General features: G+C 33.4%; 2 protein-coding genes across 2 annotated transcripts; one reads left to right on the forward strand and one right to left on the reverse strand.

Annotated features, from left to right (window-relative positions):
• The first annotated feature begins 1,486 nt into the window (after positions 1-1,486).
• On the forward strand, positions 1,487-4,545 carry NAC038 (NAC domain containing protein 38). Its single transcript, XM_079029707.1, has 3 exons — positions 1,487-1,883; positions 3,182-3,453; positions 3,595-4,545. The coding sequence occupies exons 1-3, from the start codon at positions 1,709-1,711 to the stop codon at positions 4,171-4,173; spliced, it is 1,026 nt and encodes a 341-aa protein (XP_078885833.1). The 5' UTR covers positions 1,487-1,708; the 3' UTR covers positions 4,174-4,545.
• Positions 4,546-6,767: 2,222 nt separating this feature from the next.
• On the reverse strand, positions 6,768-8,594 carry LOC145095139 (uncharacterized). The gene has a single exon (XM_079033069.1). The coding sequence runs from the start codon at positions 8,592-8,594 to the stop codon at positions 6,768-6,770; it is 1,827 nt and encodes a 608-aa protein (XP_078889195.1).
• Positions 8,595-15,923: the final 7,329 nt, after the last annotated feature.

The following is a 15,923-nucleotide window of genomic DNA, read 5'->3' on the forward strand; positions in this document are numbered from 1 at the left end:
CCTATTGTCATAACCAACTAAACCAACTAAAACTTTTGTTATTTTTTCGCAAAACATATTTATATTAAGGACCGCAACATAAACGAAATTTTTCGGAAAAATTTATACTACTGAAATTTTTTTGAGGGGCATCCCGGGATCTAATGTAGATCCGCCAATGAATTTAATCTTATTACACTTAAATAATATTGATGATATCAAATCACCAACATTTCATAGTGCTTGTATACAAATAATTTGATCATCAGCATGGAATTATACAAATAATTTCATTGAGGGTGAACAACATTGGTCTTGTATACAAATAATTTGATCATCAACAAAAATAATTTCATTGTGCTGCTTCCAATGTTTTGCAAGAGTATTCAATTATACATTTATACATGCCTCGAGATACTGTACGTAACAGGATTTAAACAAGCTTTATTATTGCTGTACTTAATTTTCTATTTAGCTAGCTATTCGATCATTTTCACCATTACAAAAACAGATCACGACAGTCAAGATCACTCGGGATTTATAATGTACCTGGAAGCCTCAAATTTAGTACATTTATTAATTACAAATTGTTAAAAAAGTAAATTACCTCAATCAGAAGTAAAAAAAATTAAAAATGTGAAAATTACTCTATAAGATTTCCTGCAAATTAATCATATAATAGACTAACAAATTGTTAAAAATGCATTTTTTAAGACCCTTTTTTATTTAACTAAATAATATGTGTAACTAAGCTATATGTGCCTTCAAAGCTGTAATACTATAACAAAAAGAGAGGAGATAACTAACTAGCTGTAAATGTTTTGCAATTATCAACAAAAGTCTTGAAAACAATTTCTGTTATTAATTTGCTGTTGACACATCTATAATAATTCATTGGATATACTAAATTTATAGCATATATATACTCGGAATTTTAAACATAGAGTTTTGAACATGTCATGCATTTTAATAACCTTTCCCTTTATCTCATAATTAAGAAGAAAACGTAGTAAAGAAGCTCTTGACCTTCTAGGAGGGAAATTAATTATATCAAAACAAGCGATCAGGCCACTACACTAATCTTTTCTTGATTATTTAAGAGGGGATCTTATGTTACATAACAACGAAATAAGAAATTAACCCAAAGGAATAATCCTTAGTATTCATGCAATGTTTTGAATTATATATAAATGATTATTTTCTTACAGGTTTTCCTACACATGCATGGAGAGTGCAAAATATCATTTTATATATTTACTGCAACAAGTTATCAACCACCACTTAAAATTTTATTGCGATTTAAAACTCAGATTTATGAATTGAAAAGGGAAACCAGATATATATACTTAATTATTTTTATTTATTTACGCTGAAATAACTTCAAACTGTTTAAAAATTAGGGTTGTCGACGACTAGGGTTTTATACGACTTTTCGGAGAAGAGTATATCTTAAGAACAAGAGTAGGTGAGAGCTTCATAGAACCGCCCTCCTTCTCTACCTTCTTTCTTCTTATAGTTGTAAGTTACAAGTTTTACATTCTAAAATTGTAGGCAAGAAAACTTCCAAACTCCACACCAAACCTTATCTCTCATGAGTTAATTAACACTGTACACTCCCTTTTCTTTTCAGCTAGCCCTTTTGATCAAAATCATGGTATAGTTAGACCCACTGTATGAGAGTAAGGGTAGATAATTAGTTTTAGATAATATTTTAAGAAAGGTAGTAAATATGGAAGGAGAAGTAAACAAGGAGGCTGACAAACTTCCTCCAGGATTTAGGTTTCATCCTACTGATGAAGAACTCATCACTTCTTATCTTGTAAACAAGATATCCGATTCAAGTTTTACTGGAAGGGCAATTACTGATGTTGATCTTAATAAATGTGAGCCTTGGGATCTTCCAGGTATGTGCTCTCTCCCTCTCTACAATGATCTATTTTGTTTTTTATTTGAACAGCGGCCGGGTTATAAGTATATGTTTGGGAGACAACCCAAATCTCCTTGTTAATAACTCCCCAACTGGGCTAGCCTCAATAATATGTTGTCTATGCATGTAAATATATAACTAAAATAGGTAATTTGGAACTTGAATCGGATATAGTGCAGATTTAGCTAGTGAAGTGAAGATTATGGCTTTTACGTACATGGCTCAAAATTAGATCTAGAAAAGGTGCTTTACTTAATCGGAATGATTGGTGTATCTGTCCCGGTACCGAAATGTCAAAAAAAATCTTATAATTACGTTTTAATATACTTCTTGTGTCAAAAAAAAAATCCTAAATCTTAGGGTTTTATATTCTTTAGGTGTACATTTTTTGCATGACTAATTAAATAGCAATTAGTTACTGGCGTTATTATTTATCCAAGTGATATATTGTTCATATATATCTTTGATTTGTCAATAGATTGGTTTTCGTTTAATTTTGTTTTTGTTCTTATTCTTATTTTGCTTTTGTTTTCTATCACCGTTAGCATCAACAAGTACCATCGTAGAGCAAAAGTGGCAAAAAGTGAACTATTTTTACCTAGGGATATGATAAATGTCTAACACCTGTTAATTACCTTATTTCTTGTAGTGTGTGAGCCAATCATCATCATATTAGAACGAAAATCAAATGAAATAGAAAAAGGGAACACGGATGGTGTACAAGATTAATAATAAAACAGTTTATTGTTGATATTATCATATCGATAATATTATTGGGATTAATTTATCGTATAATATTATTTATTTTATTGTGTTACGTTCAGTGGGATTACGAATAACCATGATGAGAATCATTCGAATCATATTTTAAAGAGAGCAAAATGACCATAAGTTGCATATTAAACTAATAAGAATTGGCAGGAAAAATATGATTCTCATAGAAGATTACAATAAAAGGTAATGTTTTGTATGAAAGTCATTCCTTATAGCCATGGTTAATCACACCATCATTTTTCTCAACAAACTATAAGAATTGTGTACTTAATTATGCATGATAGTCTAGTGGCACACACAAACAGCATATACATTAATTTTGTTAAAAATTCAAAGAAAATTAAGAACTTCATCTTACAATATCTCACCATTCCAATTTCCAAGTGTTTCTAGATTAACAAAAGTTGCTAGTGCACCCTCCAAATTAAAGAACTGATGGTTTTTCCAGACACACAAATACAGCGAGAAGCAATTAACATTGTGAGATTAATTTTGAAACAGGGAAGGCGAAAATGGGAGAGAAAGAGTGGTATTTCTTCAGCCTACGAGATAGGAAATACCCAACAGGAGTGAGAACAAATAGAGCCACCAACACTGGGTATTGGAAGACGACTGGAAAGGACAAGGAGATCTTCAATAGCAATACATCCGATCTTGTTGGTATGAAGAAGACTTTGGTATTTTATAGAGGGAGAGCACCTCGTGGTGAGAAAACCAATTGGGTCATGCATGAATATCGTGTTCATGCAAAATCTGCGTTTCGAACTTCCAAGGTATATATGATCTAGGGTTGCATTTATTTTTGATGAGACCGATATCAAGCTCCTTTACAAATCGTTCATACATGATGTATATCTCGAATATATTTATTTATTCATAAAATAAGTTTTCAAGTATCTGAATTGCATATGCAGGATGAGTGGGTTGTATGCCGGGTTTTCCAAAAGACTGCTGGTGGCAAGAAATATCCCTCGTCTAGTCATTCAAGAGGCATGATTAATCCATACAACCATGAGATTGGCCCAGCTTCAGGGATTCATCTGCCTCCCCAGATCATGTCGACAGATCCAAGCTATCAGTTCCCAGTTGGATTAGGAAGAAGTTACATGAGCAATGCTGATCTCGCCGAGTTTTCTAGGGTTTATAGAGGTAGCAACAATATGCCTCTCCACCAAACCCAGATGAACTATCCCGACGGAGGTGGAGCTGAATGCTTTACTATTTCCGGCCTGAATCTAAACCTAAGAGGATCAACTTCAACACAGATGAGGGCCATGGCACAACAACAACCATCTGCAGCAACATCATCCCTACCACCACAACTGCAAGAGGATGTTACCTCCTCAATGCTTATAAATAGTGGTGGACTTGGCAATGAACAAGCCATGGGTTATGTTGGGGAAATGAGTAGCAACTCAAATGGACTTGGCAACAATAGGTTCATGACGATGGATCAGTGTGCTGATCTTGACAATTATTGGGCTCCCTTTTGAGTATTGCTAGTGCCTAGAGACGGAGGATCCTACTCTCAGAATTTCTGATCTTTTATAGACGAGAGTATCATTCTTCAAAGGCCAGTTAAAAGGGGATATGAAGACCCTGTTTAACACATGGGTTCAATTCCTCAACTTTTACTGGCCTCCCTATTCAATGAGATAGGGTAAGCTATCTTATGTTAGTTTCGGTTAATTAGTTAATGGTGTTTCTGAGTTTCTTATACAATCTGTTAGAGCTCTATAAAATATTATCAATAGACCATCACATAAATACGTTTGTGGGGAGATCCACATATAAATATATGCATGGATAACTACCTCCCAAACCCTTGTTCATCTACAGCAATTGTGAAATATAATTTTGTGTTATATATCTTTGTTCATCTATTATGCTGACGGTTTTATCTTAATTAACAACCTCCAACACTACAAGAAGATTGGGCAACAGCGGCGACACATGTCGCCGCTAAAGGTTAGACGTGTCGCCGCTAATACCTTTAGCGGCGACCTGTCGCTGCAAATGCGTCGCCGGTATTGCTTCGTCGCTAATACGCTTGTTGTCGCCGCTAATACTACGTGTTGTCGCTAATGCTGCGCGTCGCTGCTAATACATTTCGCCGCTAATACATACATGTCGACACAAAAGCTTTCGCCGCTAATACTCTTTTAATTTTTTTATCTTTTTTAGTTTATTTATTTAATATTAAATTTATAATCAATCCAAATATTAATCCATATAGCATTTGAAAAATCTGATAAGTTTTTATAGAAATATTAATACATATTATGCAATCAATCCAAAATATTAATCCATACCACATTAAGTATTCTTCAAAATTACAAAACGTTTCATAAAATCTAAAGTAACTACTCGTCCTCATGATTATTTCCTTCATTATTTGGTGGCGGTAATGAGCGAAACCACTCTTCCAATGCTGCAGAACAGGCCGGGTCCTGTAGTATTGTTTGCAACATTTGCAACTATAAAGAAAACAAAATATATTAACAACATATCAGAATAACATTATAATTAATTATACCATTCTACAAAATATCAAAATATCAACATATCAAATACACTTAAACATACATCTACTTTCCATTATAGCATTTACTAACAATTACCTGTGATTGTGGTTGTTCTTGTGTCATTGGTTGTTCTTGATCGTACATGGACACAACGGTAGGGGGTTTATGCCCAATGCCTCTGATATGTCCGCGTCCAACACCCAATATTCTTTCAAAACAATCTTTTATATCAGTTGGTGCTAGTCCGCTTGCCTCAGAAGTAGCTTGGGTTCGTTGGTTTATCTCCTCGAGTAAAGCATTCTGTATTTTTTAAAAATAATAAAAATCATACAAATTCGATTACTAAATACCTTTGACGATATAAACACTTATATGAAAAATACAAAATTAACCACTTACATATTGTTGCTCGAGTGCAGGACTATAAAATACCCCTTGGCGATTGGAATTAGCCTTATGAAAAGCTTCGATTCGACTGATATCCTATTTAACATTAAAATTTAGATTACTTATACTTTAAATAAATATTTAAATATATCATAACTTACTTCTTTGAAACATGCATTGCTGTATGAGCTCGACCCCCTCTGTTTACAACTACTTGTTTTGCATTACATTCTTTGTTTGACGCCGAACGCCTTAAAATTCTGGCGTTTGAAAATGTTCGACTGCCTTCGCCCAATTTTCATGTGACATACCGTTAGGGGGGGTTGTTTAATGCGGTTGGGATATCTGCAGGCCCCTCGATTTCCTTAAAATAAGAATGAGCTTTTCTTTTTCGGCCTCTTTTGCAAGACTCGAATCAATGCTCCGCAAAAATTGAGCACGCTCCGGATCCATGTTAACCTTATCCAAATCAAATTTATTCTGCAAAACACAAAAAATTTAGTTAATTAAATAACAATCACAACTAAACTTAAAATTGTATCCAAGTTATCTTTAGATGTACAACTGCTGCGTTCCTTAAGGCGGGGGAAACATTTTCCCAACCAGATACGTTGAAAGGGACATTGTTCCACAAATACCTCCCAATTTCATGTGTGAACCAATTACCACGCTTCCCGACAGGGGAATATGTGATCTCCCTGTCAAAGCTTCTTCAGCAATATAACCTTCAGCTATACAACCTTCCGGCCTCGCCTTATTTCTGACATAATTTTTTAGTTTTTTCATATACCTTTCGAACGGATACATCCATCTCATACATACCGGGCATTTGGCAATCGCTTCATCAGGTAAATGCAAAACTAAATGAATCATAATGTCGAAAAACGCTGGAGGATAAATCAACTCTAACTTGCACAAGATTCTAATAATGTCTTCTTTTGCTTTCCTCATATCTTCCACCTTCAGTGTTCTGGAGCAAATTTGCTTGAAAAACATACAAAGATCTACAATTGGTGTAGAAGTTTCTTTGTCCAATAACGCTCTAACTCCAATCGGTATCAAAAGTTGCATAATAATGTGATAGTCATGAGATTTCAACCCAATAATGTTAGTATCATTATCTACCACTTTCTTACTGATGTTAGATCCAAACCCATCAGGAAATTTAACATCTCTTATAAATTGACAAAAGATTTTGCGGTCAGGTTTCTTGAATGAGTAGCTTGCATGTGGTCTAGTGAACATGTTACCCTTTTTTTTTGCAACCATTGATTACGCCAGATATTCAGATTTTTCAAGTCCTCACGTGCATTTGATGTGTCTTTACTCTTATCATTCATCATAGAAGTACCCAAAAGACTCTCACCTACATTTTTCTCCACATGCATCAAATCTATGTTGTGCTTCAGCTGCAGAGAAGACCAATACTCGAGCTCAAAAAATATGCTATGTTTTGACCAGTTCAACTCGAATCCTTGCCGATCCATGTTTTCTTTGAGAGTGTTAGGATGTTTACCTGGTTTACGAAGTATTAGACGACCTAGTTGCTCTTGTATGTCTTCATTAGTAAAGTGTCTTGGAGAGGGTCTTGTCTCGGGTTTCCTGTTAAATTTCAAACTCATCCTTAATGGATCATCAGTATCTAAGAACCGACGATGACCGATATAAACGACTTTATTTACTGCACGGTACGAAGGAGTGTCTTCATTGCAAGTCAGGCATGCTCTATACCCTTGTCCGCTCCAGCCCAATAAACTACTACGAGCTGGAAAGTCATTTATTGTCCATAACAACATAGCTTTCATCGTGAAGAATGTGTTTGTTGCTGTGTCTTTAATACGTACGCCTGATTGCCATAAAAACTTAAGCTCTTCCACTAACGTCCTAAGGAAAACATCTATGTCCTTTCCAGGCGCTTGAGGGCCGGGAATCAACAAGGCCAACATGAATGATGACTCTTTCATACAAAGCCATTGTGGCAAATTGTATGTGGTGAGTACAACCGGCCACGTACTATGTGGATTACACATGTTACCAAATGGATTAAAGTCATCAGCTGCCAGCCTTAGACGTACGTTGCGAGGTTCGCTCGAGAAGTTAGGGTAATCTACATCAAATTTTTGCCAACACTCTCCATCAACGGGATAACGCATCACACCATTTTCTGATCTCCTAGTACTATGCCATATCATATTTTTAGAAGTGTACCGTGAACAATACATACGACGTAGTCTAGGGGTCACTGGAAAGTACCGTAACACCTTATGAGCCACTTTCTTACCCTTGGTGTTTTTATCAATCCACTGACTCTCTTTACAAACGGGACAAACTTGTAATGACTTGTGTTCCTTCCAGAAGAGAAAACAATCGTTTTTGCACACATAAATTGACTCGTACCCCAAACCTAACTTCTTCAGTTTCTTTTTTGCTAAATAATATGAACGGGGAACCTTGTTGTCTGGTGGAAATGTCGAATGCAACAACTCAAGGAGTTGATCAAATGAACTATCAATGCATTTGTTATTGACCTTCATATGCATCAGCTTTTCTAAAAAATCAAGAAATAAAAACGTACAACCAGGATATAACTTGGTTTCGACTGCCTCTAACAACTCTTCAAAATCATCATCGACACCACTACCCCCTGTATTCGAGGTTCCTTCATCGAGGTTTGTATCATTTTCTCTCGAATCGCACATAACATCGTCAATAACATCAACTATCTCGTTGCTTGGTGATACGACATCTACAACTGGAGGGATTAAAGGTTCACCGTGATATATCCACGTGTCGTATGATTGACTGAAACCATATATACGAACATGCCGTCTCATTGCTTTCGGATCCATGAAGTAACGATTATCACATTTCTCACACGGACATCTGGTTTCACCTTTACAATCTAGGTGTAACATGGATCTCTCGACAAAAGAGTCGAGTCCTAGTTGGAACTTGGGAGATTGACGATGTGGATTAGTAGTCCAGCTTTTATCAATAGACATGATGCAACTGAAAAATAATTTAGTATTTAAGGTTTACTCTACGGGAAACGAAAATCAAGTAGAGTATTCATAAAGTTGATGATTCAAAAAGTATCCCAACATGGGAACACATGAACAAATAATCAGAAATGGATAAAATATTAAAAGAGTATATATATATATATATATATATATATATATATATATATATATATATATATATATATATATATATTAATTTAGTTTAATTTTTTAAACTAATTTTATTTTATTTTAATATTATTATTAACTTGATTTTAAAACTACTTTAATTTGATTTTACAATTAATTTATTATTTTTTATTGATTTTTTTTAAAATTTATTTTATTTTATTTTATAATTAAATTAAAATTACTAGAAGTACGTTGCTATTAATAACCTAATTAAGCTAAAGTTGTAATAACCAACATTAAGTCACTAAAAGTATGTTACTATTAATAACCTAATTAGAAATGGATAAAATATTAAAAAAGTATATATATATATATATATATATATATATATATATATATATATATATATATATATATATATTAATTTAGTTTAATTTTTTTAACTAATTTTATTTTATTTTAATATTAACATTAACTTGATTTTAAAACTACTTTAATTTGATTTTACAATTAATTTATTATTTTTTATTGATTTTTTTTAACATTAATTTAATTTAATTTTATAATTAAATTAAAATTACTAGAAGTACGTTGTTATTAATAACCTAATTAAGCTAAAGTTGTAATGACCAACATTAAATCACTAAAAGTATGTTACTATTAAGTTAGTTTTATAATTGATTTAATTTGATTTTATAAAGGTAACTTAATTTGATTCTAAAGATAAGTTAATTTGATTCTAAAGATAAGTTAATTTGATTTTCTAATTAAAAAAAAAATCAAACAAATGTATATATATATATATATATATATATATATATATATATATATATATATATATATATATATATATATATATATATATCCAATTTCAATATCAAATTTCAATTTCATGCCAATGTGGTATAAACAAAAATTACAAAAACATATACAAATTTCATTTTTAAGCCAATGTGGTATAAACAAAAATTACAAAAACATGCCAAATTTCATTTTTTAGCCAATGTGGTATAAACAAAAATTACAAAAACATGCCAAATTTCAATAGGGTAATGAACTTTGAAGATTTTAATTGAAGTTTCTTTGTTTAAGACTAAACTTTTAATTATTTTTTAGAGCAAGGGACTAAAACTGTACAAATCAAAAGTTGAGGGGCTGATCATATATACTTTGTAATAGAGCTTGGTTAAATCAGGAGGTTTGATACCTCCTGCTTCTTCCTCATCGTTCAACAAGAATCAAGCACAAAAGCATAAAAAAAAATACTCTTGTGTTTATAGGTGATCTATAACAATTCAAGAGGCAATTACCCATATATATCATCAATTTATACATTCATGAACAATAATAAGCAAGAAAAAAAAGACAAATGGGTCTTGTGTTTATCAGTAATATAACAACAATTGAAGAGGCAATTTCCAACATAATCAAACAAATTGATCATCCAAAACAGAAAAATGATAGCAAATAGGAGGAATTAAACATTGAATGAGGGCAATTTTGGAAATGAGCTCAATGGTAGCCGGTAATGGGGGAAGGAGTGGCGGTCTTGTGGTGGCAGGAGGGCTAGCACCGCCTTAATGTTCTTCCTCCACTTAATTAACTGGTCCACTATTTTTTGAGAAGCAGAACAAGAAACGAGAGCGAGAGAAGAAAGAAACAAGAGAAATGTCGCAGAAAAGGGAACTGGAAGGGGGGTAATCTGCGCTTGGTATTAGCGGCGACAGGCAATAGCGACGACGCTAGGGTATTAGCGGCGACAACTGGGCAATAGCGGCGACACCTTGGAGGGAAAAGTCAGCGCGTTTCCGCTTTCCTGTACAGCCGTTGGATTGAAAACAAATCGGACGGACGAGGGTAAGTTGACGCGGATCGCCGTTTGCGAGTATTACCGGCGACGCCTTTAGCGGCGACATGAGTCAATAGCGGCGACATGTAACGCGTCAATCACATGTCACCGCTATTGACCCATGTCACCGCTAATACTCCGGTTTCTTGTAGTGCAATCAATAAAAACGGTTTGACCTTTGATAAGTCAAACATTAAAAAAAGCATTCAATTCCAAATTTGAGCTAAGCTAAAAGTGTGTTTCTTTTTTAACTTAATTTTTTTTAATGAACTTAATATTAAGAACACTTAACATATTCAAATATATTTAAATGTTTTTTCACTTAACTGCTAGATGCAAACTGTAAAAGTGGAGAGGAGGGGTTTATGAATTTAGATTTGTCTTTTTCCCTAATTGCCCTTATATAATCATGTTTTCTAGATAATTTGATTATTTTTCTCTCGTTTTTATTTATCATAAACCTAACGATATCCCTAATATCACTCCAACTTTCATTTCCCTCCTAAAACCAATAATCATATATGACCTTCTCAGAATATTTTCAAGCTGGTCTTCTGTTGCATTGTGCCAAAACAATCAAATTCGTCTTCTTCATTCTTTTATTGTATCGCCCCTTAAAAAATAAATCTTACCTTCTCCATCTCGTCAACCATACATGCCTTACATTTTAGTTAATTTTAAGATTGATTTTTATTGAATGAATGTAAATAGGTTTATAATTACATGTTAAGAGGTCAATGCATTGAATTCATATGAGTGTATGAGTTTAATGGATTGATACATGTACATTCTACTCATTATACAACTTTACCTATTAAATTATACATTCCATTAAACTCTATACAATTTAATGGATTGCCACATCTTTTATCATTATCTTATTACTTATTGTTATTTTTTAAATAATTAATTAGCATGAAATTAAAAATTAAAAACTATAGTTAAAATTAACATTAATTAAAAATTTGAAATAAAAGATTATATATATATATATATATATATATATATATATATATATATATATAATGATTTAATTTTATTATTGAACTTATTTTGAAATAATGTTTAATGTAAGTTAAATAAAAAGTTCTAAATAACATTAGATATGATTTGACGACAATGTTAAGACTCAAGCTCTCTCGAGCCGTGACGAACCACGTCGTTTGTAAAGCGTTCCTTAAGGTGACAATTTTGTATATAATTAATAATTCTATATGTATTTTCTACTATTATTCATTTTTATATACATATATGATTTAACGTGACATTTTGTTAAAGTTTGGTTGCAAATACAAGCCTTGGAGCGATGATGCGTATAATATAAATGTTAGACATTTTAACGATAGTATATGAATGAACACTTAGCTCATACACAAATTTACAAACTTGTACCTTCTTAAAAGGACAAAATCATCAATAGTTAACTTGGGGTAAATTATTACAATAATCAAAGTACATTGCCATATATGATAATTAATCTCATATAAACTTCAAATATATATAAACAATACCAAGTGGTTGTACCTTTATTATGATCTTTTTGACTATTAAAATCTAAAGGAGATATATATACATACTCATGAGAACTATAACGAAATGGAAATCCAGTTTAAAAATTCAAATTTTCAAAACAACCAAATACATATAAAAAAAATTAGGGTTTTATATCCCTAAACAACCAAAGGGGTCTTATATGCCCAAAATTTGCATTTGAAAAACATTAGTTTATAAAAGAAAGAAGGATTGTGTTCCCACAGTTTCAAAATGGAAAACAATATTTTTTATACAATAAGTATGATCAGTATTACAAAATACACTTTAATGACATGCATTACGTGTCATAAAACCCACAAATGACACACAAATGCATGTCAAGGAAGTCCATATGATAAAGGAAGATGAAACACATTTACGACACACATTGCGTATCAAGGAATGCACTGTCATAAAGGAGACGACACACATTTGCGTGTCATAAACTTATGATGCGAATTTACGAATCACATTGTGTACCATTAAAGCCCCTGTTATAACAGAAGACGACACTCATTTTTGCATGTCATAATTTTAAATGTTTCAAGAAATATATATTCGTGACATCCCAAAATAGTGATAAAAATTTTCATTTTCAAAATCATCAAAACCATACATCAAGTGTCTCAAAATAATGGGCCTAACCCAACAAATAAATAAATGAGCCCAACCTAACATACATAATAATGGGCCGAACCCAACATACAAATGAGCCCAACCCAACATACATAATAATGGACCCAACCTAACATACATAATATTGGGCCGAACCCTACATTTAAATGGGCCTAACCCAACATACATAAATAGGCTCAACCAATATACAAAAGGGCCCAACCAATATATAAATAAATGGGCCCAACCAAACATAATCATGGAAGAGTCACAAAGACAACTAACACAATCCAACGGACCGGCATTGGTGCCTTTGACCCACGAGTTGTGACATCCCCAAATTCGCGGTCATTTTAAAAATTTATTTATGCTTATTTGAAAATCAGAGTATTCATTTTTAAGAATAATATTACGGAATTTGTTCTCAGAAAAACATGATAAATATATTATCAAAACATTTCTAAATAAATGTATTTTGTTTATATAAAAACTTTGGGATGTCATCGTCAACACATAAACATAAGCATAAACAAACCTTACATTCATTTACACTAGTGATTTACATCTCCTTTAATCTCTCAGTATAATGTAGCTTCGTATCGATACATGTGATACAAAAAAACTGAGTATGTCAGGTTGGGAAACATGGTGAGTACATAGGGTTTTCAACCCACAATAATAATGTTATTACGATTCATCATCAAACAATTAATCCAATTAACCCAATTACCCATCCCCATTATCTTCTTTATTTCTTAAGGATCTACCGTAAGAATCATCTATCATTCACTAATTCATTCCTAAGGATTGTCCTAAGGAATAGGCACGAAGTCCATTGCTGCCAGGGTTTATATAACATTCACTAAGTCCATAGCTACCGAAGTTATTTGTTAGGCACCAAGTCCATAGCTGTCATAGTTTATCTCTTTTATTGACAATATTATTTTAGGGAGCCCACCCACAATACATGTCAATGGGTTTTTAGAGTACATCTGATGAACATATCCTTCATAATACCTACATGTTGCGAGCCTGCTAGTGTTCCACTGGACTGTTTAGAATAGTCCGTGGTTGTCATCTATACTCTGCTAGATGACTGGGCCATTGCTTGGGTCATTGCTTCTCATCATCTTTCACCACTCATCATCTATATCATCTTTCATCTCCCATCTTTCATTTCTCATCTCATCTCATCTTTAATCTACCAATCTTTACCCATCATAATTATAGGTATAAAATACGTATACAGTTTAAATCGGATAAAACATGTATATTTTGATCATCCATCATAGATATCAAGAACACAGATAATATGCACACAGAACACATAAGTTATATTAAATACTTCATATCTATGTATAAGATGAAAGTAACTATGCACTCACTTGTTAAAGTGATGATCCAAACTCGGGCAACGCTTCACTTCTAACAATTCTATTTTCCTTCGACGAAACCTAGTATCATTACCGTTAGATTTTAGTCTAATATTTATTGCGACTATTTACGACCGATATTGTTTTATAAGTGTTAAACAATACTTGTCAACCACTATGTACAGACTTGGGCCAGACATGAAACACCGGAGGGCATGACCATTTTGGCATTATAGCACTTCTGAAATCCAACAACCCTATACGACCCTTCAAACCAGATTCCCCGTACCACGAGTTAGTTAAAAGATATTATAATAACACTTTGTATATTATATTTTATAATATATTTATTGTTTATAAGTTCATAATAACGATATTGAACTTAAATATAAGCTATACTTAAAGTAGGGTAAGCATAACTCACTTACCGGGGGGTTTGGTTAGGAACCAGGCTCTGTGGGGGCAGAACTTCCGAGCCGAAAAGCTCTTTTTCTCAGAGCATTCTGGTGCTCCGGGGATTTCTTCTAGCACTTAGAAGTTACTAGGGATTTGGAGGAGGTTTAGAGAGAGGTTAGAGAGACAGAAGGGCGAAGGAATGAGAAAAAGTGGCAACCCTTGCACCCTTTATATAGGGGTCTGGTCCTTGGTTATGTTGGGCGTACCTCAGAGGTATGTTACGCATACGAGGGGGGCAGGTGTCACTGATCCGAAACGAGGCCATGGGGAGCAAGCAAAGGCCAAGATTTGGCCACCTCACCTATCCTCGCAACAGCCCATCCAAACTTCTAAATTTCGTAACTTTCGCATACGAGATTCGTTTTCGACGTTCTTTATATCCACGCGTACGTACTCTACAACTTTCGTTTAGACTCCGTCGGATAATTTTGAATTTATTTTTAAAGTTATATTTTAACAGGCTTGGACAGGTAAAGTCCGTTAAAAATTCATAACTTGGTCATCTAACGTTCGTTCTTGTCTATCTTTTTATTCTTGTGCTCATATTAATGAGATCTTCGATTCTCATTTAGGTTGTGTCAGCGAAAAATCGGTCGATCTAATATTCGAATTCCGGGTTATGCACTGTTATGCCAAATCTTAGAAAAATCATAATTTCCTCATACGAAGTCAGATTTGGGCGTTCTTTTTATGCACACTCTCAGTTTAATGTATACTACGATTCCCGATGTCGTGCCGGTTTTGCTATAAAACTTCGACAAGTCATAACTTCTTCGTTATAACTCGGATTTCAACGTTCTTTATATGTACATAACCCTTGTGACATATACTATAACTTAGTTTAGATTATTTATTCTAAATAACGTTTTATAAAAATGTTATTTTTAACGCTCATTGTCTCTAAATTGGCTAGCCCAAATTTACAGACGTTACACGAGTATAGTGAGAAGACTCACCTCATTAATGAAGTCAAACGTCAATGGCTCGCCCAATCAAGAAATAGGTGCTAAATGCCACCTAGATCACTACACAAGATAAACTCTTATGCTATCTTTCTAAAACTAGAAATTTGACTAAAAGTTAATAAGTCAAAAGCCAACCCCTAAAGTCAACAGTCAAAACTAAGATCAAATTTTCCAACAACGACCCTCCATGTTGTGGCCTGCCTTGGCCACGTTGTGGCCACAAAATGCCAAAATAGTCGATGATTCCCCCATCGTCACGCTGTGGCAAGCTAAGGCCACGTTGTAAGGACTGGTCTGAACAAATCAATCGAACTTAATCTATTTTCTTTCGATTTCAAGAGCTCCAAAGCTCAGATTTTGTCCTTTCCAAGGTCTTAATGGATAAATTTTCCAACTTTATCCCTTG

The sequence above is a fragment of the Lactuca serriola genome, chromosome 3 (genome assembly GCF_051521515.1).
Source record: "Lactuca serriola cultivar US96UC23 chromosome 3, Lser_US96UC23_V15, whole genome shotgun sequence".
NCBI classification, from domain to species: Eukaryota; Viridiplantae; Streptophyta; class Magnoliopsida; order Asterales; family Asteraceae; genus Lactuca; species Lactuca serriola.

Bases quoted from the DNA above. Each gene is read 5' to 3' on its own strand.
- NAC038 (XM_079029707.1), top strand. From the start codon at position 1,709: ATGGAAGGAGAAGTAAACAAGGAGGCTGACAAACTTCCTCCAGGATTT. The intron at 1,884-3,181 runs GTATGTGCTCTC...ATTTTGAAACAG, and splicing joins TGAGCCTTGGGATCTTCCAG to GGAAGGCGAAAATGGGAGAG. The intron at 3,454-3,594 runs GTATATATGATC...TTGCATATGCAG, and splicing joins CTGCGTTTCGAACTTCCAAG to GATGAGTGGGTTGTATGCCG.
- LOC145095139 (XM_079033069.1), bottom strand. From the start codon at position 8,594: ATGTCTATTGATAAAAGCTGGACTACTAATCCACATCGTCAATCTCCC.